The 24768-nt window shown below is 45.2% G+C and overlaps 2 protein-coding genes across 14 annotated transcripts in view; both read right to left on the bottom strand.

The window, feature by feature from the left end:
* The window catches only part of RHOT2 (ras homolog family member T2), a 52533-nt gene extending 45140 nt beyond the window's left edge, over positions 1-7393 (bottom strand). Inside the window, exon 1 of one of the 2 annotated variants that reach the window (XM_034420478.3) lies at positions 7243-7393. In XM_034420478.3, the coding sequence (XP_034276369.2) occupies positions 7243-7279 (37 nt within the window). In that variant the 5' untranslated portion in view covers positions 7280-7393. The remainder of the gene's footprint in view (positions 1-7242) is intronic. The other variant, XM_087878483.1, reaches the window with a different exon arrangement.
* Positions 7394-9168: 1775 nt separating this feature from the next.
* The window catches only part of CFAP70 (cilia and flagella associated protein 70), a 58039-nt gene continuing 42439 nt past the window's right edge, over positions 9169-24768 (bottom strand). For 6 of the 12 annotated variants that reach the window (XR_009622892.2, XR_015729846.1, XR_015729842.1 and 3 more), the window contains 7 exons: positions 19920-20072; positions 17907-18068; positions 16580-16669; positions 13963-14064; positions 12023-12070; positions 10106-10250; positions 9169-9268 (listed from right to left, as the gene is read on the bottom strand). Coding sequence is in view for 6 of the 12 variants with exons in the window: in XM_034420480.3 (XP_034276371.1) it covers positions 10170-10250; positions 12023-12070; positions 13963-14064; positions 16580-16669; positions 17907-18068; positions 19920-20072 (636 nt within the window). In the remaining 6 variants the exon portion in view is untranslated. Of the gene's footprint in view, positions 10251-12022; positions 12071-13962; positions 14065-16579; positions 16670-17906; positions 18069-19919; positions 20073-24768 lie in introns of all 12 variants that reach the window. The other 6 variants (XM_034420480.3, XM_060692961.2, XM_034420479.3 and 3 more) reach the window with 1 other exon arrangement.

Below are 24768 nucleotides of genomic sequence, written 5' to 3'. Positions count from 1 at the left end.
GTGCCAGGGCCAACTTGCTGTGCCCATGGCCAACTCATTGCAGCCAACTCGCCAAGGGACAACATAACAGAACAGAATAGATCAGAACAGAACAGAACAGAACAGATAGAAGAAAAGAAGAGGAGGAAGAGAAGAGAATTAGGAAAGAATGGAATGGAGTGGAGTGGAGTGGAGTGGAGTGGAGTGGAGTGGAGTGGAGTGGAGTGGAGTGGAGTGGAGTAGAGTAGAGTAGAGTAGAGTAGAGTAGAGTAGAGTAGAGTAGAGTAGAGTAGAATAGAATAGAATAGAATAGAATTCTTTATTGGCCAAGTGTGATTGGACACACAAGGAATTTGTCTTTGGTGCACACGCTCTCAGGGTACATAAAAGAAAAGATGCATTCGTCAAGAATCATAAGGTACAACACTTAATGATAGACATAGAGTACAAATAAGCAATCAGGAAACCGTATCAATACAAATCGTAAGGATACGATTCTAACAGTTCTATTTCATTATTTAAAATAAATAAAAACATATTTTAATTTTTGCCATTCATATTTTGTTCTGTCCCTCTTTTTGCATCCTTTCCTTAATGATTCTATTCCACCATTTCTTTGATATTAGTGCTATCATGTACCCTTGACTGAAGATCGGTACACTCCTTCTATCTGGGACGGTCGTCCTCTTCCACCGAGTGCGCAGCTTTGGGAAGGACACATATGGAGCGGTGAGGGAGGAAGGGGACACTTGCCTAGCCAGCCGGATCAGCCAAGTCAACCCTGGCGATCGATCAATGGGATGACAGATGTCGCAGTCAGATCGCCTTCACATCCATTTGATATTAGTGTAACTCTTGCCCTGCAGTGAGTTGTCCAGTGGCAAGATGGCCATGGGGAGTTGGCTGTGGCACGTTGGTCATGCGAGTTGGCCATGGTGAATTGTCATAGCAATAGGAAGAGCACTTAAGACCTACATACCGCTTCACAGGGCTTTTATAGCCCTCTCTAAGCAGTTTACAGAGTCAGCCTCTTTGCCCCCAACAATCTGGGTCCTCATTTTACCCACCTCGGAAGGATGGGAGGCTGAGTCAACCTTGAACCGGTCAGGATCGAACTCCTGGCAGTGGGCGGTTAGCCTGAAATGCTGCATTCTAACCACTGTGCACTGAGGGAGAGAGGGAGGGAGGGAGGGAAAAAGGAAGAGCAATAGCACTTAGACCTGCTGGTGGAGGGAGGGAGGGAGGGAGGGAGGGAAAAAGGAAGAGCAATAGCACTTAGACCTGCTGGCGGAAGCGAGGGAGGGAGGGAGGGAGGGAGGAAGGAAGGAAGGGGAAAAGGAAGAGCAATAGCACTTAGACATGCTGGCAGAGGGAAGGAAGGAAGGAAGGAAGGAGGGAGAGAGGGAAGGAAGGACAATAGCAATAGCACTTAGATTTATATACCGCTTTACAGCTCTTTACAGCCCTCTGTAAGTGATTTACAGAATCATATGGCCCCCAACAATTTGGGGTCCTCATTTTATCCGCCTCGGAAGAATGGAAGGCTGAGTCCACCTTGAGCCTGGTGAGATTTGAACTGCCAGATTGCAGTCAGCCGGCAGTCAGAAGAAGTAGCCTGCAGTACTGCACTCTAACCACTGCGCCACCGTGGCTCCATAGACCCTATATCAGGGATGTCTCAATCTTTGGCAACTCAAGGTTGTGGCCTTCAACTCCCCAAATTCCCTAGCCACCTCGGCCAACAATTCTTTGTTCAATGACAGTTCAAAGTTACAAGGGCCTTGGAGAAACTGACTTACAATCTGTCGTAGTCATTATCAGCGCATACTGTACTATCTTAACAATCTTCACACGCACACACACACACACATGATCACATAATCACAATTCGAGCGCTGGCTTGCATTGACCACCGGTTGCAGCATCCCAGAATCACGCAGTCACAATCTGCAACATTTTTTTTGGTGGGGGGGGAACGACAATTTTCAGCAAACAAAAAAAGCCCGTGGGGGAAAGCTGAATTCATTGAACAAACCGTATGATTTACTTAAAGGAAAAATAAATTAATATGACTGAATGAGAAAAAATAAAAAATAAATTTTAGGAAACACGACGGCAAAAATAAATCCATCTTGGGCTTATCACTGCAATAACTTATGACGAGAAATTCAGGTATCAATTACCAGTCCTAGGTGAAGGTAAAGGTTGCCCCTGCACATATGTGCTAGTTGTTCCTGACTCTAGGGGGCGGTGCTCATCTCCGTTTCAAAGCCGAAGAGCCAACGCTGTCCGAAGACGTCTCCGTGGTCATGTGGCCGGCATGACTCAATGCCAAAGGCGCACGGAACGCTGTTCCCTTCCCACCAAAGGTGGTCCCTATTTTTCTACTTGCATTTTTTACGTGTTCGAACTGCTAGGTTGGCAGAAGCTGGGAAAAGTAACGGGAGCTCACCCCATTACACGGCACTAGGGATTCAAACCACTGAACTGCCGACCTTCTGATCGACAAGCTCAGCGTCTCAGCCACTGAGCCCATTTTTGCTAGACTAGACATACCCAATTCCTGCAACTGTTCTTTTTATAACCGTTCTCCTACAATTCTTCAAGGTATTTATTTGTAGAATTTATTGGCTGCCCCTCTTACCATATAGAGTAACTCTGGGCAGCTTTACAGTCACATACCATTAAAAACAAAAAATTCAGGATTCTGATTATGAATGGATTTTGACATAAGTTAACTAAGAAATAATGTAAGCGCTTAGCAAAGATTAAATATGAAATAAAAAATTCAATACTAATACCAAAGAATTGCAACAACCTGAAAATAGACACACACATATATATATCAGCACCATAAGCCAGAGACCATAGTGTCAGATGAAGGATCCTGCTTTCCGTATTATTTTGCGAAGAACCTTTTAGAACAATTTTGCAAGATATCCTCTGCCCAACTCTTTCAGTTAGTCTAGAAGTCATAATCGGTTTGGATTGCTGTAGCAAAAATGTCAGGATAGTTTAAGATCAGATCTCTGGATCGTTAGTTATTTATTTAATTATAAAACAAATGTTAAAACTGCTATAATCTAGGCCAGGAATCGGCAACCCGAGGCTCTGGAGCCGCATGTAGCTCTTTCATCCCTCTGCTGCGGTTCCCTGTCACTGGTCGGCTTCACAACTGATCGGGATTTCGGTTAGGACAGGTAGAGGAAAAAGGATGCTGCGCTAGGAGGAGACTCTATGGTGGGGGAACCGGACTTCTGGTCAGCTCCAGAATTGAACGGGGGGCTTCCAGTTTATTTATTTTTTATTTATTTATTAGATTTTTATACCGCCCCCTCTCCCGAAGGACTCGGGGCGGTGCACAGCCATAGTTAAAAACATACAATATAAACAATTAAAATACGTTTAAAACAGAATTAAATCTAAAATGGCTAGAACAGTTAGGACCTTTGTGGCTCTTTGAGTGTTTAAGGTTGCCGACCCCTGAGCTAGACCAACTTTTAGATTAGGTCAGTTAAAGCATATAAAAATGAAGAAATTAAAGTGCCAAAGAATTGCCACATAATCCCCCGATTTAGCAACTGTCAATAAGAAAGACTAAAAAAATCTGGATAGTGGACATGGCAGTACATGTCAGAATCAGAATCCTGGAGAAAAGGTAGAAGAATATATGGAAAATAGTTTAAGATAACATAGAATGTTACTGGATGAGGTTTTGCAAAAGGCAAAATATATTAATCAGATAGATAAATAGATAGATAGATAGAGAGAGAGAGAGAGAGAGAGAGAGATAGCTGATAGAGAGATAGAGAGATAGATAGCTGATAGATAGATAGATAGAGATAGCTGATAGAGATAGAAAGAGAGAGAGCTGATAGAGATAGAGAGAGAGAGAGAGAGAGAGAGATATGGATGGATGGATGGATAGATGGATGGATGGATGGATAAATAGATGGATGGATGGATGGACAGACAGACAGAATAAAAGAGAAAGAAGTGAAGCACAAAATACAAAGATCTCCACATGGAAGTAGAATGACCTTGGCAAAAGAAAGGAAAGGTAGTACTAAGAGTGATTGGGCACCTTGGGTGCAATCCCAAAACATCTGGAGCACCAATTTGAACACCATCAACATCGACAAAACCCCAATCCGTCAATTGCAGAAGGTGGGCTGGATTTGGAACAGCTTACATCCCATGACGATACCTTTTAACGCCTTCAAACATCTGTCTTAACCCAGGTCCTCGGAAAGGACTCGGCAGGGGGATCAAAATGTCAAATCCACTCTGAACATCTGGCTGACTGCGCGATGAACCACAATCATATATCAAATGTATATGCCGCCTGAGTTCCAACAACTCTGGACAGCTCACAACCATTAAAAAAATATAATAATAATCAAAAGAAAAGATAAAGACGTAAGATGGCAAGTGTGATGGAGCCAAGGGATTGTCTCCCTCGCCAAAGACCTGGGTGAAGAACTTTATGTCTCTCTTGAGTGACAACAGTCAGGCAGCCATCTAGATCTTGAGGGATGGAGGGGGCATCTCTCTGTCTATCAAGTTCTATGAAGCAATCATCTCAAGATCATTAAACTACCCCATTTCCCCAAAAATAAGACATCCCCTGATAATAAACCCAATCGGGCTTTTGAGCGCATGTGCTAAAATAAGCCCTCCCGCCAAAAATAAGTCCTCCCTGAAAATATTTAAATACAGAGCTGGAAATCAGGTAAGATGGCAAGAGGAGCCCCATCTTGCTCCATGCGCCCCAAAATAATAAGACCTCCATGAAAATAAATCCAAACGCTTATTTCGGGGTTCAAAAAAAATATAAGACAGGGTCTTATTTTGGGGGAAGCACAGTACCAAGTTCTTATTTGTCCCATTTCTGCTTCCCCACCTTGCCTTCCAGATAGATGTACCCCAGTCACAGACAAGAGAGAATGCATATCCTTTCTACAGGTGGTCCTCAACGTCTGACCACAATTTGAGCCCAAAATTTAGGTTGCTTAACGGCAACCGGCGGCATATAAGTGAGAAATTTGCTAAGTGAGTTTTGCCCCATTTTACGACATGCCTTGCCGCTTTCATTAAAATAAATCTCTGCAGTTGTTAAAGAAATCTGGCTTCCGCATTGACTTTGTTCGTCAGAAGATCGCAAAAAGGGGATCATGTGACCGCCGGGACACTGCAACCGTCATATATGTGGGTCAGTTGTCAAGCATCCGCATGGAAATCACGTGACTGTGGGGATGAGGATGTAAAAAAATGGTCTAAGTCACTTTGTTCAGTGCCATTGTGACTTTGAATGGTGGCTAAAGAAACCGCTGTAAATGAAGAACTGCTTGTATTCAAGAATAGAATAGAGAATAAAATAGAATATAGAATATAGAGCAGGGGTCTGCAACCTTAACTACTCAAAGAGCCATTTGGACCCGTTTCCCACAGAAAAGAAAACACTGGGAGCCACAAAATCTGGGTGGGCGTGGCCAACTCGATGTCACTCACTTCTACTAGTCACATGACACCCCCCCAACCACGCCTACTGAGCCAGTCATTAGGGCAGAGAACCAGTTGTTAAAAAACACCGGGAACCACAAAATCCTTTTGACATATCTCTCCCTTCCCCCTCCCTTCCTCCCCTCTCCCTCTCTCTCTGTATCTCTCTCCCCCTCTGTGTCTCTCTATGTCTCTCTCTCCCCCTCTCTCTGTGTCTCTCTGTCTTTCTCCCCCGCTCTGTGTCTCTCTATGTCTCCCTCTCTTTGTATCTCTCGGTCTCTGCCCTGGCCACTTCTCCATCCCCCACCGTCGCCCTTACCTTCTCAGGCCAGGTGAAGAGTGACTGGGAGGGGAGGGCGAGGGGCGGGGCCAGCCCATGGTGGGATCACCTGACAGGGAGCCACAGCAGAGGGCCCAAAGAGCCACATGCAGCTCCAGAGCCGCAGGTTGCTGACCCCTGATATAGAGAATAGAATAGAATGAATGGAGTGGAGTGGAATGGAGCTGGAAGGGACCTTGGAGGTCTTCTAGTCCAACCCCCTGCTCAAGCAGGAGAACCTGTACTATTTCAGATAAATGACCGTCTAGTCTCTTCTTAAAAACTTCCAGTGATGGAGCGCCCACTAAGCCAATCCTATGTTTGTAGCAGGACTTTGCTACACTGAATCACCCGCAGCCACCCAGAATCCCAATGCACGGAATTATTGAATCAAAAAGCACCCAGAGGGTGCCAACCCTGCAGCATCGAATCAGCAGGGCGGATGCTAAAGGGAGACCAAGCGGTTTCTACCTGGCCTGGTGCAGCTTTACAGGTGGCAACCGGCACTGGAAATTGCACCTGGGAGCAAACCAGCCCCTACCCCCACCCCGCCCCACTGAAGCTGCGGGGATGAGGCAGGATGTGGGCAAAGCAGAGGTTTGCCCAATCCTGCTTGCCGCTCCTGCGCTTATAGACCAGTTGGCTGGTCTATAAGCCCACTTCCAGACAAGTGGCTATCCAATCCCTTCTTTTAAAAAAAACCCTCCAGTGATAGAGCATCCACAACTGGCTGGACTAGAAGACCTCCAAGATCCCTTCCAGCTCTATTCTGATTGATTGATTGACCCATTCCACTGGCTAACCAATCAATCAATCAATCAGAATAGAGCTGGAAGGGACCTTGGAGGTCTTCTAGTCCAGCCCCCTGATCAAGCAGGAGATTTTATACCATTCTAGACAATTTGGCTATCCAATCCCTTCTTAAAAACCTCCAGTGATGGAGCGCCCACAACTTCTGGTGGCAAGCTGTTCCACTGGTTAACGGTCCTCACTGTTAGGAGGTAACTGTCCCTTCGAGCCGAGGTTTAGCATGTACTGGGAGTCTGCTGCAAGTTGAAGGTTCCAGGTAGTCTCCAAGGGCGGCCCCATGCACAGAGTGTTGCGGTAGTCAAGCCAAGTTGGAGGACAACCAAAGCCAGCAAGAACCACTTAGGGCCAACCCCCCTCTGGGATGCAACTCCCCATTTCCCACGTGTCCTGATTCCACCCGACTCTCCTCCAAGGTCATTGCCAAGCCTCCTGGCCCCGCCCACAACTCCTCAGCCCCGCCCCGTCCGCATACCTCCTGGCCCCGCCCACAGACCTCCTGGCCCCGCCCCCTTTTCACCAGCCTTCTTTAAGACTCGACCCCCCCCCCCTCCCCAAGACTCGGAGCGCCCACGCGGCGGCGCTTCTCGCCCTCCATCCCGGGCCGCCCCGATCCGGGCAGGCCGCCCCCTTACCTTCCCCCAGCAGGAGGATGCGCACGTCCCGCCTCATCCCCGCGGCTTCGGGGAGGGGGTTTGCAGCGATCGCCGCTCGCCCCGGCGCTTCCCACCCTTCTCGGCGCTGCTGCTGCCGCCGTCTGGCTCCCGCTTCCGCTTCCGCCTTCCCGATCCGGGCGCCGCGTATTGCCTGGAGCGCCCTCTGCGGCGGAGGCTCAAACGGCAGCCTTTTTTTTTTTTTTTTTTGGTTTAGCGAGGCTAAGCTGTCGGTTGAATTGGAATCGGAATAGAAATAGAATAGAATAGAATTAGGAATGAATAGAATATAGAATAGAATAGAGCTAGAATAGAATAGAATTAGGAATGGAATAGAATAGAATATTGGAATGAAGAATGGAATGGAACAGAATATTGGAATGAAGAATAGAATATTGGAATGAATAGAGTAGAGTAGAGTAGAGTAGAGTAGAGTAGAGTAGAGTAGAGTAGAGTAGAGTAGAATAGAAAGAATAAGGAATGAATAGAGAATAGAATAGAGAATAGAATAGAACTAGAATAGAATAGAATAGAATAGAGAATGGAATGGAATGGAATGGAATGGAATGGAATGGAATAGAATAGAATAGAATAGAATAGAATAGAATAGAATAGAATAGAATAGAATAGAATAGACCTTGGAGGTCGTCTAGTCCAGCCCCCTGCTCAAGCAGGAGAACCTATACCACTTCAGACAAGTGACTGTCCAGTCTCTTCTTAAAAACCTCCAGTGATGGAGCGCCCACAACTTCTGGTGGCAAGCTGTTCCACTAATTAATTGTCCTCACTGTTAGGTGGTAACCGTCTCTTCGAGCCGAGGTTTAGCATGGAGGAATTGGGATGTACTGGGACTCTGCTGCGTGTGTATTTACTGTTTCTCAAAGTCATGCTGGCTGGGGGATTTTGGGAGCTGAAGTCCACACATCCTAATGTTGCTGAGATTGAGAAAAACTGATTTAATAGATTAAAATGAATACAGCTTTATTGGGTTCATCTACTTCTTAGCTGTCTGCCAGCCCCTGGAGTTCTGGCTCAACTATTCATTAGAGATAGTCCTTGACTTAACAGTTCATTTAGTGACGGAGGTTTACAATGGTACTGAAAAAAAAAGTGACTTAGGATCATTTTTCACATTTATGGACCGCATCCCTGTGGTCACATTATCAAAATTCAGGCAAATGACTCATACTTATGACTGTTGCTATGTCCTGGGGTCATGGGAATCCCCTTTTGTGACCTTCTGAGTCAATGGGGAAGCCAGATTCATTTAATGACCATGTTACTAACTTAACAACTGCAGGGATTCACGGAGTGCTGAAAAGGTAGGGCGCGCGCATGCTCACAGCACCAAGTGCTGAAAAGGAAGCACATCACGTGCACGTGTGCATGCTTTGCACACACGTGCACACTCGTCTGGGCTTTTAGCCGTTGGGAGAAATTCCTAAGTCAGGACAGAATGTTTCCAGCTCTTCGCAATTCTTGCATTTGTAATAAAAAAATTGTAAACTTATCTTTGTTTAGAGATGAAAGATGAACTGGGAGATGAAAAATGGCATAGTACTTTAGCTGTCATGCAAGGATGACTATTTAAAGGGAAATACATAGCTGGCAATAACGCTACAAAGAAGCTCAAGAATCAATGGAAATTGCTTGACAACTTCCAACAGATTCACGTGGCCCAGAAATTCTCTGTCATGGATAATTTGTATAACCATTAGTGGAATTCAGCTTTGCATATTAAAAACTTGTGCACGCACCTTTCTTTTGCAAATGGACTTATAACATAAAAAAAAACAATTACAGCCTGAGTGAGTTTGGGCATTTCTCTGGCAGAAAAAGTTACTAGAATTAACAATTTTTTACTCCTAAAGAAAGACACAAGAGTACACATCCAAAAGACACCATGAATAAACAGATCCAAACTGTTTTATTAAATCACCTGCCCCAAACTGCTGTTCTTGAATCCTTTTGCATATCGTATTTTAGATTCCTCTTTCAAAATTCTGGGCTGCCAAAGCAATTACAAGAAGCAGACAAAAAACAACAACAAGAAAAAGCCGTGAATAAAATAAACGTGGATCCATAATGTACATAGCCATTAGATCAAAAATCTATCACTAGGTCAAAACTGACTTGATGGAATCATCTCCAGAGAGCTACATGGATGAACTAACTGAATCAAGAACTCACATTCATGGATATTTATTTTGCCCAGGTAATAATATGATGTATAAAACCCAATCTGCTCTTGGTTGTAATATCCACTTGCACTAAAGGAGACCTAGAAATGTCTTGAAATGAGGCAGTTCACTAACCTCTCTCCAATTCCTCTTCCTGTTCTTCTCCAAATATCTCCAACAAAGGTCTTCTAATTATTGTGATGTGTTATAGCAGTTTTTTTCAAGCTTGGCAACTTTTTAAAAGAGGCGTGTGGACTTCAACTCCCAGAATTCCCCAGACAGCATAGGTTAGCTGGCTGGGGAATTCTGGGAGTTTGAAGTCCACACATCTTAAAAGTTGCCAAGCTTGAGAAATACTGTGCTAGAATTATTCTGAGGCTTTCCATTTCAGGAACTGGGGAAAAAAATCTTTCTCCAGCATTTTTTAACTCCTGTAGATAAGTCATGCCTTGTAGTTGCCTTATGGTTGGCTTTAATTTCATTGCTGGATATTCCACAGAAGAAATGGAATCTCTACAATGTGCTTCTTCTAAATTCCATGAACTCATAAACTGCTGTGTAAACTTTTTATGGAAGCTTTGGAAACAAACAGCGATTGTTGTTTCAGAATGTGGAAGTACGCCTCTGTGCTGATGGTTGGCAAGCATCTGGCAACCTTGCCCTACCTCCCCTGCTGTGTAAAATGGTAGCTGTTGGTCCCTGCTTAGAATATAGCCGCAGAAGAGGTGATCAAAACGATGGGTCACCAAAGCCAACTTCTAGCTGGACTTGTTTGACCTCCTGCAGGAGATCGGGGTTGTCCAAATCCAGCTGCAACAGAAGGGAAAACGGGGTAACTTAAACATCTGTCAAATATACTCAAAGAAGGCAAGGGCAGTAATCCAATATAAGACAAATGAAAAATGCCTCCTTGTTAATATGTACCCTGTTTCTCCCCAAATAAGACATCCCCCGATAATAAGCCCAATCAGGCTTTTGAGCGCATGGCAATAAGGCAAGTGTTTATTTCAGGGTTCAAAAAAATATAAGACAGGGTCTTATTTTCAGGGAAACACGGTATCTATCTATCTATCTATCTATCTATCTATCTATCTATCTATCTATCTATCTATCTACCCTGTTTCCTCCAAAATAAGATATCCCCTGATAATAAACCCAATTGGGCCTTTGAGCGCATGGCAATAAGGCCAAGTGTTTATTTCAGGGTTCAAAAAAATATAAGACAGGGTCTTATTTTTGGAGAAACACGGTATGTATGTATGTATATGTATACATATACATAAGATAGCTTGATGATAGACAGACATATATATGCATGCACACAGACAATATATGTACAGTATGGATGCAGGGGTGAGATTGAAAAATTTTAGCAACCGGTTCTCTGCCCAGTTGCTGGGTGGGTGTGGCCATAGGGGACGTGGCCTACTCGGCCTCCTGCACCATGGTGGGGCGGGAGGCGTTTTCACCCTCCCCAGGTTCCGGAGGCTTTCCTTGAGCCTCCGGGAGGGTGAAAACGGCCTCCCCCGGGCTCCAGTGGCCCTCTGGAGGCCAGAAATAGGCTCGTTTCCAGACTTCTGGTACTTCCGGTAGGCCCATTTTTCACCCTTCCCAGGCTCCAGATGGTTTCTTCGAGCCTCCGGGAGGGTGAAAACGGCCTCCCCAGGGCTCCGGAAGCCCTCTGGAGGCCGGAAACGGGCTCATTTCCAGACTTCTGGTACTTCTGGTAGGCCCATTTTTCACCCTCCCAGAGCCTCCACATGGGCCCTGCACTTACCTGGCATCCAAAACAGGCCGTGTGGAGACTCCTGGGAGAGGCGGGGTGGGGCAGGCGGAGCCAGCTAGTCCTTGCAACTACCGCTTCGGCAAACCAGATGTAAAATTAACATCTGGTTCGCCCGAACCAGTCCAAACTGGCTGAATCCCATCCCTGTATGTATGTATACATAGCTAGCTAGCTAGCTGATAGACACACACACAGTATATGTATGTATATTTGTGTGTGTATATGTATGTATATTTGTGTGTGTATACACACAACGGCACTGAAAAATGTGACTTATTACTGTTTTTCACAGTTATGACCTTTGCAGCATCCCCATGACCATGCGATCAAAATTCAGATGCTTAGTGACTGGATCATATTTCTGACGATTGTAGTGTTTTCAGGGTCACGTGACCCCCTTTTGCAACCTTCTGACAAGCAAAGTCCACAGGGAAGCCGGATTCCCTTCACCAATTCAGGTTCCCAACTTATCAACTGCAGCGATTAACAACTGTGGTAAGAAAGGTTCGTAAAAGGGGGCCAAACTCACTTCATCAATGTCGCACTTAAACAACAGAAATTTTGGTCACGTGACAACCCCTCCCCTCTCCGCCGAGACGCTGCAACCCATCATAAATACGAGTCGGTTGCCAAGCGTCCGACTCGTACTTTTTTCACTGAGGTTATAACTTCGAACGGTCACTAACCGAATTGTTGTAAGCGGAAGACTACCTGTATTGGGAAAAGCCTCGGAGATTTGCACCCTTCCAGAGATCGGAGAAGTTTGAACCAGGGGAGGAAAAAAAATGTCACCAACCTTGACAGCGTATTTATAGGATTGTTCGGCCTCCAGTTGTCTTCCGCCCTAAGGGGGGGAAAAACAGCAATCTGTAATAAACAGGTTCTGACAAGGCAGGAGAAACCCTGAAAAGCTTAATGGTGTTTTTAACGGAAAACTGGGAAAGGGAGGAATAAATCGCCCAGGGAAAGGTCTCTCGTCAAATTGAGAAGAGTGAACAAAAAGAACAGCAGCCCAGAAAAAAGGAAAGGGTGCTGTGAAAATGCATTTCTACATTTCTGCCTCGACTGTAAACTTCTTTCCATCCATCCATTTGACCTGGAAAAGGACTTCAAATGGGTTTAAGAAGCGTTGAATTCATCCGCAGAGAAACCCTTCCTTACTCTGACCCCAATCTCAATCCTTTTTTTAAAAAAATATTTTTACTATACATTTTCCTTTATTATATACATCACATTTTCAGTTTTGCAGTGACAGTGTACTGGTTGTATCAAGTCCTTTTTAAGTATACATAGTATTATAACCATTATTCTTGTAGTCATACAGTATAAAAAGGTAAAGGTAAAGATTCCCCTCGCACATATGTGCTAGTCGTTCCCGACTCTAGGGGCCGGTGCTCATCTCCGTTTCAAAGCCGAAGAGCCAGCGCTGTCCGAAGACGTCTCCATGGTCATGTGGCCAGCTTGACCCAATGCCAAAGGCGCACGGAACTCAGTTCCCTTCCCACCAAAGGTGGTCCCTATTTTTCTACTTGCATTTTTTTACGTGCTTTCGAACTGCTAGGTTGGCAGAAGCTGGGACAAGTAACGGGAGCTCACCCCGTTAAGCGGCACTCGGGATTCGAACCACTGAACTGCCGACCTTTCGATCGACAAGCTCAGCGTCTTAGCCACTGAGCCGCCGCGTCCCCTGAGCCACTGAGTCATACAGTATAGTCTCTTTTAAATACATAATATTGTACGTCATAGTTATAACCATTATTTTCATAGTTGTACCATAACTCTATACGTTTATCACTCTCTACATTTTAATCTATAGTCATGTAGAGTCCAATAGTGTTTACAACATATATTCTATCTATCTATCTATCTATCTATCTATCTATCTATCTATCTATTATCTATCTATCTATCTATCTATCTATCTATCTATCTATCTATCTATCTAACTGTATTTATTTCTATTTTGTTAATCTTCTTTCGTTATTAAGTTACTCAACTTAAGTTATTCATATGCGCTGTCTCTGATGTATCCTTAGCATTCTCTGGCATGACAAAGTTCCAAATAGCGCAGTCTTGGAACGTGTTGGAATTTCTAGCATGTACACACTATTGAAACAGCAATGTCTACGCTGGCTTGGGCATGTCGTGAGAATGGCTGATGGTCAGATTCCGAAAGATCTCCTGTATGGAGAACTAATGCCTTAGAGGGAGACCACAGCTGTGATATAAGAATATTTGCAAGAGGGACCTAAAGGCCCTGGGAATGGACATTAACAACTGGGAAACCTTGACCTCTGATCGTTCAGCTTGGAGGCTAAAGAGGCAGCATGGCCTTCTCCAATTCGAAGAGACACTTGTTCAGCAGGCCGAGGCAAAGAGGCAGTCCCGAAACCAGCGATATCTGGGGGCTGGGCAGAGGACAGAATGTATTTGCCTTCAGTATGGAAGGGATTGCCACTCTCGAATTGGCCTTTTTAGTCACACCAGATGCTGTTTTAGGACCTCTTTCCAGAGCACGATACCATAGTCTTTTGAGACTGAAGGATGCCAATGTGTATTAAGTTACTAACTTCTGCACCTGCTATCTAACCATTTGTACAATAAGTCCCATGTTAAGTAATACTCTGATTCCTCTTTATCTTGAAGTTCCATCGTTATCCTATGATCTCAATCCTACGATCGCAGGGAGGGGCAAATTCTCAGCCGTTGGGATAAAACGGACCTCTGGAGACTCACCTTCATACAGACCAAAGCGAGGTAAGCCCAGACTTCCGGATTGCTGTTGTTGAGGGCATTGGCTTCAGAGAGAGCGTCTTCTGCCTCGGCCATCTCTTTGAGCTACCGGAAAGAGATTTTACTCATGAAAAACCAACATCAGCCTATCTAAAAAAAAAAGGTTAAATCGTGGCAACTGGAATCCGAGACTCCCAAAGGTGCTTTTTTTTTTTTTTTCCCTAAGAGGCAACTGGACTTTCTAGGATAGGATAGGATAGAATAATTAGAATAGAATAGAATAGAATAGAATAGAATAGAATAGAATAGAATAGAATAGAATAGAATAGAATAGAATAGAATAAGAGAGGAGAGGAGAGGAGAGGAGAGAGGAGAGGAGTGGAGTGGAGTGGAGTGGAGTGGAGTAGAGTAGAGTAGAGTAGAGTAGAATAGAATAGAATAGAATAGGGATGGGATGGGATAAGATGCAGAGCAGAGTACAGTACAGTACAGTGGAATGGAATGGAATGGAATGGAATGGAATGGAATAGAATAGAATAGAATAGAATAGAATAGAATAGAATAGAATAGAATAGAATAGAATAGAATAGAATAGAATAGAATAGAATAGAATAGAATAAGAGAGGAGAGGAGAGGAGAGGAGAGGAGAGGAGAGGAGAGGAGTGGAGTGGAGTGGAGTGGAGTGGAGTAGAGTAGAGTAGAGTAGAGTAGAGTAGAATAGAATAGAATAGGGATGGGATGGGATAAGATGCAGAGCAGAGTACAGTACAGTACAGTGGAATGGAATGGAATGGAATAGAATAGAATAGAATAGAATAGAATAGAATAGAATAGAATACAATAGAATAGAATACAATAGAATAGTAGAATAATAGAACAGAATAGAATAAGAGAAGAATAGAATAGAATAAGAATAGTAGAATAATAGAATAGAATAAGAGAAGAGAAGAGAAGAGAAGAGAAAAGAAGAGAAGAATAGAAGAGAAGAGAAGAGAAGAGAAGAGAAGAGAAGAGAAGAGAATAAAAATAGTAGAATAATAGAAGAGAAGAGAAGAGAAGATAATTCTTCATTGGCCAAGTCTGTAGAGATTCTCAGTCATCCAGGTCATGGTTATCCCAAAGGTGCTTTTTCAGGAGGCAACTAGACTTTCTGGTTTTTTCTTTTGAAGACGTTTCTCTTCTCATCCAAGAAGCTTCTTCAGCTCTGAACTTCTTGGATGAGAAGTGAAACGTCTTCAAAGAAAAACCAGAAAGTCCAGTGCCTCTTGAAAAAAAAGCACCTTTGAGACAACCATGACCTGGATGATTGACAATCTCCATAGATACAGGTAACCCTCGACCTACAACAGTTCATTTAGTGACTGTTCAAAGTTACAACGGCACTGAAAAAAGTGACTAATGGCCATTTTTCAAAGTTACAACCTTTGTACCATCTCCATGATCATGTGACCAAAATTCAGATGCTTGGCAACTGACTCATATTTATGACAGTTGCAAGTGTCCCGGGATTGTGTGATTCACTTTTGCGGCCTTCTGACAAGCAAAGTCAAGGGGGAAGCCAGATTCGCTTAACAACCGCACTACTAATTTAATCAACTGCAGTGATTCATTAACAGCGATGGCAAAGAAAGGTCGCAAAATGGGGCCAAACTCACTTAACAAATGTCTCACTTAACAACAAAAATTTTGGGCTCAATTATGGTCTGAAGTCGAGAACTATCTGTATTTAGCTATGGAATCGGAGATGTTTCGTTACTCCAAGTAATAGGCTCAAGATCCAGATGGATCTTGACAGTCTTGAACACTGGGCCCAATCTAACAAAATGAAATTCAATGTAGAGAAAAGTAAAGTTTGACACTTAGGTAAGAAAAACCCAAAGTACACATATAGACTGGGTGAAACCAGGCCTAATAGCAGTGACTGTGAGAGGGATCTTGGAGTCTTAGTGGACAACCAGCTAAATATGAGCCAGCCGTGTGCAGTGGCAGCCAAAAAAAGCCAATGCAATCCTAAATTGCATTAACAGAGGAATACAATCAAGATCAAGAGAGGTACTAATACCACTCTATAAAGGCTTAGTAAGACCACACCAAGAATACTGCATCCAGTTTTGGTCACCACACTATAAAAAATATGTTGAGACTCTAGAAAGAGTGCAGAGAAGAGCAACCAGGATGATGAGGGGACTGGAGACTAATAATATACGATGAACGGTTGCAGGAACTGGGCATGGCTAGTCTAGTGAAGAGAAGGACCAGGGGAGACAGGATAGCAGTCTTCCAATATTTGAGGGGCTGCCATAGAGAGGAGGGGGTCAAGCACCTGTAGGCCAGACAAGGAACAATGGATGGAAACTGAACAAGGAGAGATTCAACCTGGAAATAAGGAGAAATTTTCTGACAGTGAGAGCAATCAACCAGTGGAACAGAAGTTGCCTTTGGAAGTTGTGGGAGCTTCATCACTTGAGAATTTCAAGAAAAGATTGGACTGCCATTTATCAGAAATGGTGTAGGATCTCCTGCTTGAGCAAGGGATTGGGCTAGAAGATCTTCAAGGTGCCTTCCAACCTAGTCTTCTATGTTCTACAAATCTGAAGGCCAAAAGGACTCCATCTCTTACCCTGTAGCAAGCGATTCCTACTCCCAGCCAGGTGAGACAAGAAGGTGATTTCTTACTCGCCAGAAGGTAAATGTGCTTGGCTTTGTCATACTGCCAAAAGAAAAGAGAAGAGAGAATTACTCTCCAGGCTGGGGCAATTTAGGATGGTTTCTCCTTGCTCGTTGACAAAAGCAACCTGCAGTTCTCCAAACGGAAAGAGGTCATTAGCAGCTGTTTGAACATGACTTGCTCCAGGCAGGCGGTTAGAAAAGGCTCATAAAACTCATAAAAATCATCACAGAATACAGGATGGTGTGATAGAACCCTCTTGGCTATGCGGAAAAAAACAAGATCCAAAACTCAGAGGGCAAAGGGAAGCATTACGGAAGGATTAAATATGAAATTAGCTTTGACCAATGGCTGGAATGTATTTTCTCCCAAATGGGAAAAGTATACATTTTTTTTTTTGCTTCTTTCTTCTGTCTAAGTAGTTTTTTCGGGTGGGTAGGTGGGAAGAAACTGGTTGAAGCAAATTGTTATGATTATTAAAATGATCGTTAAATTATTTTCATGGGAAATAATTGCTTCTTCGTCTACGGCAGTGTTTCCCAAACTTGGCTATTTTAAGATGCATGGAGTTCAATTCCCAGAATTCCCCAACCAGTATGCCTGGTTGAGGAATTCTGGGAGTTGAAGTCCATACATCTTCAAAGGGTCAAGTTTGGGAAACACTGGTCTACGGTCCTGATTGCACAAAGCGGCAAGACCTCAAACTGAGGTCTCCTCAAGTCTCAGAGGAAACCCCAGACTCAACAAATCCACCCCAACTTCTCAACATAGTATAATATTGGTCATTATCTTTACAGTGTACATTGGTACTACCCTGTTTTCCCCCAAAATAAGACATCCCTGATAATAAGCCCAATCGGGCTTTGGAGCGCATGGCAATAAGACCAAGCACTTATTTCAGGGTTCAAAAAAATGTAAGACAGGGTCTTATTTTCGGGGAAACATGGTAACGGCACTAGCAATTACCCTGTTTCCCTGAAAATAAGACCCAACCGGAAAATAAGCCCTAGCATGATTTTTCAGGATGCTTGTAATATAAGCCCTACCCCAAAAATAAGCCCTGGTTAAGTTCGTCAACCAGATGGAGGTGTTTAGTACTGTATTTCCCCCAAAATAAGACCTAACCAAAAAAATAAGCCATAATGTGTCTTTTGGAGCAAAAATTAATATAATACCCGGTGAGACAATGTTTCTGCCCATCAAAGTTCTACAGGGTGAGTCATCTCAAGTCAACGAATCCACCAGGATCTTCTTGTTGGTCCCATTTCTACCTTCTCACCTCCTTGCCTCCCAGATAGATGGATCCCAGTCGCAGGTACACAGTATGCATATCCTTCGCGTCCGTCACAAAGCTGATAGTGCGTTCATAGCAGGACTTTGCTTCACTGAAATTCCCGGTCAAGTAGCAGAGATGGCCTTTTTGAGCCCAAACCTCTGGATTCTAGAGAGGTAGCAGAGAAAGGGAGGGGGTTAAGCATGACATGTGGAGGCTGGCAATGAATCATAGGATGGGAAGGCTGGAAGGGACCTTGGAGATCTTCTAGTCCAGGGGTCTGCAACCTTAATCACTCAAAGAGCCATTTGGACCCCTTTCCCACAGAAAAGAAAACACCGGGAGCCACAAAACCCTTCCCTTGCCTGACTATTTCTTGAGCAGCCACAAAACTAGCATATGTAGTTGAATTAAATGTTCTGTTTTCTTCTGAAACTTTTCTTTTCTTGGATTTATCCATGGTTGGCCTGCCAGGGGTTGAAAAGCTCAATAAATCATGTGCCGGCGGGTGTCGCACATTGGCGGTTGTGATGCATATTTTGAGTGACAGGGAGCCGCAGCAGAGGGATGAAAGAGCCACATGCGGCTCCAGAGCCACAGGTTGCTGACCCCTGTTCTAGTCCCAACCCTCTAGACAAGGCAGGAGACCTTACATCATCCTGGTCGAATCAATACTTTTCCTCTTAAAACCTACATAGGAAATGGGGGATGGTGAGTGGAAAATTCAGAAATAATTAAAACAATTGGGGATGTTGATAAGGGAGAACTCATTCGATCCAAGAGCCAGGATAATTCTAGAATTGTAGTCCAGTACCTGGGAAGATGTTGTAGAATAAAACTGGTCCATCTGTCTCTTGGAGTTGGAACATATCTAAAAGGTAAAGGTTCCCCTTGCACATATGTGCTAGTCGTTCCCGACTCTAGGGGGTGGTGCTCATCTCCGTTTCAAAGCCGAAGAGCCAGCGCTGTCCGAAGACGTCTCCATGGTCACGTGGCCAGCATGACTCAACGCCAAAGGCACACAGAACGCTGTTCCCTTCCCACCAAAGGTGATCCTTATTTTTTCTAGTTTCATTTTTTACATGCTTTTGAACTCCTAGGTTGGCAGAAGCTGGGACAAGTAATGGGAGCTCACCCCGTTATGCGGCACTAAGGATTCGAACTGCTAAACTGCCAACCTTTTGATCGACAAGCTCAGCGTCTTAGCCAATGAGGCACTGTGTCCCTTTCAAGTTAGGGGGGCATTAAAATGCAACCCCCTAAACTTTTGGCTAAGCATGCTAAGTCCATTGAAGTAGAGAACAGGTACTTTTACGGAGTTTGAAATGATAGCAGCGAAAGAAAAGCAAGATCTGAGCCCAAAGGCGCAAAAGTTACATATTGAAAGTCTCCCCATATCCCTCCCCACCAGGGAACCAGACTGAATGTCCAAACCATGTCCCGGATAGTGTCATGTGGATCACATCTTCAGGTGTTTTCATCAGTGGTGAAATTCAATATTTTTTTTACTACCGGTTCTGTGGGCGTGGCTTGGAGGGCGTGGCAGGGGAAGGATACTGCAAAATCTCCATTCCCATCCCACTCCAGGGGAAGGATACTGCAAAATCTCCATTCCCACCCCACTCTGTGGCCAGACAGAGGTGGTATTTGCCGGTTCTCCGAACTACTCAAAATTTCCGCTACAGGTTCTCCAGAACCTGCTGGATTTCACCCCTGATTTTCATCCATTTGGAATTCTAAGACGGTTGGCCTTGACTGGGTATGAACTATTCCATTCAGCAGCGCAGTAATTCCAGAGAGCAAACCTCCTTTTTAGTTCACCTGGGCCTTCATTACACCAGCACACTTCCCAAACCCCAAAGCCATGCCCCCCACCCCCACCCCCCGTTACTATGGCAGCCGGTACCAAGCAAGCATCGAAGAGAAAATCCAGGCTGGAAATCCAGGCTGACACAATCAATCAAGTTAACTCTAGTTGGGTAATTAGAGAATCCCAAAGTGCTAAGGAGAGGTACGCACCAGGTAATCAATCTGCATAGCCGTTTCCAAGCTGTCTTCTGATTGGTCATATTCCTTCTTGAGCATGTAGGTCTGGGCCAGCACCAAGTAATAGTCACAGCTGGGGCCTCCTTGAGGGGAGATCAACTCATGCGCCAGCGCCCTGTGAACAAACTGGAAGGAAAGAGCCCATCATTGCTGCAGGGCCACTGGAATCCCCCGTCTCTTAGTCTTTGTTTTCCTACTCCTAGGAGTCTCTTTGGGACTGCCTCTTGCCCTACTGATGGAAGGAGAGGGGAGGCCTCTCTGAACAATGTTTTCAGTAGCTAGGACAGTGATGGCTAGCCTTTTTGCCATCACGTGCCAGGAGCGGAGGGGAGGGGGGTCACGTGCATGCGTGCCCACACCCATAATTCTATGCAGTGGGACCAGAGGTCAGCAAATAGGCCATTTCCGGCCTCCGGAGGGCCTCCGGGGGGGAGAAGGTTGTTTTCTCCCTCCCCAAGTTCCTAGAAAGGCTCTGGAGCCTGGGGATAGCAAAAAACGGGCCTTCCAGTCCCACCAGAAGTTGGTAAACAGGCCATTTCTGGCCTCCAGAGGACCTCCGGAGGGGTGGGAAGGCAGCTTTTGCCCTCCCCAGACTCCTAGAAAGGCTCTGGAGCCTGGAGAAAGAGAAAAACGGCCCTTCCCCCCCCCCCCCCCGAAGGCCCTCCGGAGGCAGGAAACAGCCCGTTTGCCAACTTCCGGTGGGACTGGAAGGCCCAAAAATCAGCTGACCAGCACACATGCGTGTCGTAGCTGAACTCACATGAGGCTACGCGATATGGCTACGCGTGCCACAGGTGGCACACGTGCCATAGGTTTGCCATCACGGAGCTAGGAGTTTCTTTGATTAACGTTTCTAGTTCTTTGAACTAATAAAGCAAGCTCATCATCGCGAATGCAGAGTCTGATAAGAACTGGTTCAAATTTGCTAAAAACACAAACTGTGCAACCTTGAGTAATTTGCAAACTTATTATGCTTCATTCATCTTCTTTTAATGTTCCCATAATCCCTTGCAGAGCGGAGTCTGGGCAAGTGAATGGAGCGGAGTGTTTACTGGCCGGATGCCTTTCCTATCGCCAATGTGGAGTTTTTTTCCCCCCAGCAGATATATTCTCATTGTGCCCAGAGAGAGAAATGTCTACCTAGGATCGAACTCATAGCTTCTTGAATGTGAGGCAAGGACTCTGCCTCTAGGCTACTGCACCACTCAAACTTATTATGCTTCATTGTAATATAAAAAAACCACTTCTGAATGTGAGGAGGAGCATTAACAAGATCATGCTAAGAACATTATGGGATGCTATGAAATGTTACGTGGAACATATAAAGCTGATGAACATGCTTGTCACATAATAGGAGCCTTGACGGTGCTGCGGTTAAAATGCAGTATTGCAGGCAAACTCTGCCCACAGTCTGTAGTTCAATCCTGATGGTCTCAAGGTGGATCCTTCTGAAGTCAGTAAAATGAGGACCCCGATTGTTGGGGGCAAAATGCAAATAATGCTGACATTGTAAACCTGCCTAGCGAGTGCTATAAAATGCTATGGGATGGCATATCAGCCTAAATGCTATTGCTGTTACTATATGAACCTACCAATGAAAAAAACGCATTCCAAACAGTTCAAATATGTTTGAACTGTATATAAAGTGATTCTAAGGGGCTTCTTTTTACTTATGCAAAAATAAAGAGATATTAATCTACCTTTCCAACTAGGATTCTATGTTGAAACTCTAGAAAGACTGCAGAGAAGAGCAACCAAGAGGATTAGAGGACCCTATACCTGACAGGTGGCACACAGAGCCATATCGATGGGCACGTGAGCTCAGCTCCGGCGGGCATGCGCATGCCAGTCAGCTGATTTTCAGGCCTTCTGGCCCCACAGAAGTAGGGAAACAGGCTGTTTCCAGCCTCTGGAGGGCCTCCGGGCTGGTGGGGAAGGCCGTTTTTGCCCTCCCCAGGCTCCTAGAGAGGCTCTGGAGCCTGGGGAGAGCAAAAAACGAGCCTACCAGGCCCACCGTGCCATCATGTGCCAGAAGCAGGGGGAGCATGGGGAGGGCATGCGTGCATGCCTAGGGGACAGGGCGCATATAAGTATGGCTATGGGCACCCGTGCGTGACCCCCCCCCCGTGCTCCCCCGCTTTTGGCACACAATGGCAAAAAGGTTAGCCATCACTGCCCTATACCATTACAGACAAGTGGCTGTCCAATCTCTTAAAAGCCTCCAGTGATGAAGCACCCACAACTTCTGGAGGCAAGTTCTTGCACTGGTTAATTGTCCTTTCTGTTAGGGAGTTTCTCCTTAATTCCAGGTTGCTTCTCTCCTTGATTAGTTTCCATCCATTGTTGTTGTTGTTGTTTTTTTTGTCTTGCCTTCTGGTGCTTTGGAAAATAAATGTCTATGGAGATTCTCCATCATCTAGGTCATGGTTCTCCCAAAGGTGTTTTTTTTTCAGGAGGCAACAGAAGTTTCTTGTCTTTCTTGGAAGACACCCAAGAAGCTTCTTTAGCTCTGATTGGATGGGTGGGGAATGGAAGGATGCTGCACTAGATACCTGACTAGGTGGCTCAGTGGCTAAGACACTTGAGCTTGTCGATCAGAAAGGTCGGCAGTTCGGCGGTTCAAATCCCTAGTACAGGTCTCCTGCGTGAGTCCCCAACCTTTCGGACCTCAGGGACCACTAAATTCATAATTTTAAATCCCACGGACCACTAATATGATCTGCCTAATGACTGGCTGGGTGGGCGTGGCAAGGTGGTCATGTGACTGGGTGGGCGTGGCCAACTCAATGTCACTCACATCGAGGGGCATCTTGCCAGCCTCTACTCACTACTCCTCGCCTGCCCGCCTGGGCTCCTTAGGGCCCCAACGGGAAGCAGTTGCTGGAGCTAAGCAGCCACCATGAGAAAGAGTTGGCAAAACAGCTGCTCAGTTCAAATTGGATCTGACCGAAAAGGAGGCTCAGCAGAAGCACCTCATTGAGGACTAGGAGCATAGGCTTCCCAAGCAGAAGGAAGATCTGCGGGAGTGCAAAGCACCTCACTGAGGACTACAAGCATAGGCTTTCCATGCAGAGGGAAGACCTGCAGGAGTGCAAGGCCAGATACCGGTGCCTGGAGGCTCAGCGCGCTGAGATGGTCAGCCAGTTCCAGGCCATGAGGCAGTCCCACTGGAACCGGCTCTTCACCACCAGCGGCTCTTCCCTCCAGCTTTTGCCCAAAGCCCCGCACCAGGAGGCTGAAGCAGACACCAAATCGGAATTTTTGCCCCCTGTCCGACCCACACAAAAAGACCCCAAAGGGGGAGACTCTCTGCAGCAGCACAAATGTTCATTGCAGGTATCCGGCCTAGGGACCGTAGTTTGAGGACCCCTGATTTAGTGCAATATAAAAAATGGAAATAATTTTTCTGGGGACCACCAAAATGTTCTTACGGACCACCAGTGGGCCACAGACCACCAGTTGGTGACCACTGGACTAGATGACCTCCAAGGTCCCTCCCAACTGTTACTGTTACACATCCTTTGGGGGAAAAAGTTGACCCCCCCCTCCTCTTTGTGGCAGCCCCTCAAATATTGGAATACTGCTATCATGTCCTCTCCTAGTCCTTCCTTCCTCTAGACTAGCCATACCCAGATCCTGCAACTGTTCATATGTTTTTGTCACCGGGGCTTTTAATCATCTTAGTTGCTCTTTTCTGCACTTTTTTTCCAAGGTCTTAACATCATTTTTGTAATGTGCTGACCAAAACTGGATGTAAGTCTTCTTTGTTTCATTAGTGTCATAAAACAGCTTGAGGCATCCGCTGCCTGCCCCCAGGATGCCTTCGCTCTGTCTGAACACCAGACGGTGATTTTGCTGAGCCCCGCGACAGAGCCGAGAAGACAAGCGGAGAGATTCAGAACAATAGATCAGTGCGGTGGCAGCTTTTTTCTGGCTACACAGCGAGCTCTCGGTCCTAGCAAGTTTCATTGCTGGGGAAAGGCTTTCAGAGATGAAAGGGAAATTCACTATGATTAAGCTGAGAGAAAGGAAAAGGGTGATATTCGAGAAGTAATGGCAATCAGCGATGTAATTTAGAAAGATCACTGCCTGGCCAGACAATCATGTTGAAAAATCATATCCAAGTTCTGGGTGCTCGAAATACAAACATGATGATACACACACACACACACACACACATACATATATACCGTATTTTTCGGAGTGTAAGACGCACCGGACTATAAGACAAACCTACCTACCTTTTTTGGCGAGGAAAACAAGAAAAAGAAATCTGCCTCTGCCTCCCAGCAATTTTGCTTCCTTGCAGCAAACAGCAAACAGCCTGCTTTACTTTAATTTTCGTTTTCAGCATAGCTTGATTAGCACAAGAAGAAAAAAAAATTTGCTCCAGCAATTTAGCTCCTTGCAGCAAGCAGCAGGGGCCCGAGCAAAACAGCTGAGAGTTGGGAGGCCGATCCAATCAACTTGTGCTAATTAGGCTGTGCTGACGCTGAAACGAGCTGTTTCTTCTTACTGCTTGCGGCAAGGAGCTAAATTGCTGGAGCCCCAAAGGGTGGTGGGCCAGTGGGTGAGCAGGGCTACATTCGGTGTATAAGACGCACCTAAATTTTCACCCCCTTTTAGGAGGGAAAAAGGTGCGTCTTATACTCCGAAAAATACTGTATATACTAGCTGATAACCCAGCGTTGCCCGTGTATTTATTTATCCCAATCCTGTATTAGACAGGAAGAGCAACTTCACCCTGAGCCCTGATTTTGGCGAGAATTAAATTACTTAGAAACGTTGCTCCTGTGCACCCAAAAGTGTCAAGTAACATGAT

This window comes from Pantherophis guttatus, chromosome 14, assembly GCF_059756535.1.
Source record: "Pantherophis guttatus breed Tessera chromosome 14, ASM5975653v1, whole genome shotgun sequence".
NCBI classification, from domain to species: domain Eukaryota; kingdom Metazoa; phylum Chordata; class Lepidosauria; order Squamata; family Colubridae; genus Pantherophis; species Pantherophis guttatus.
Note: the sequence above shows the minus strand (reverse complement) of the source record. Positions and strands in the feature narration are given on the sequence as shown.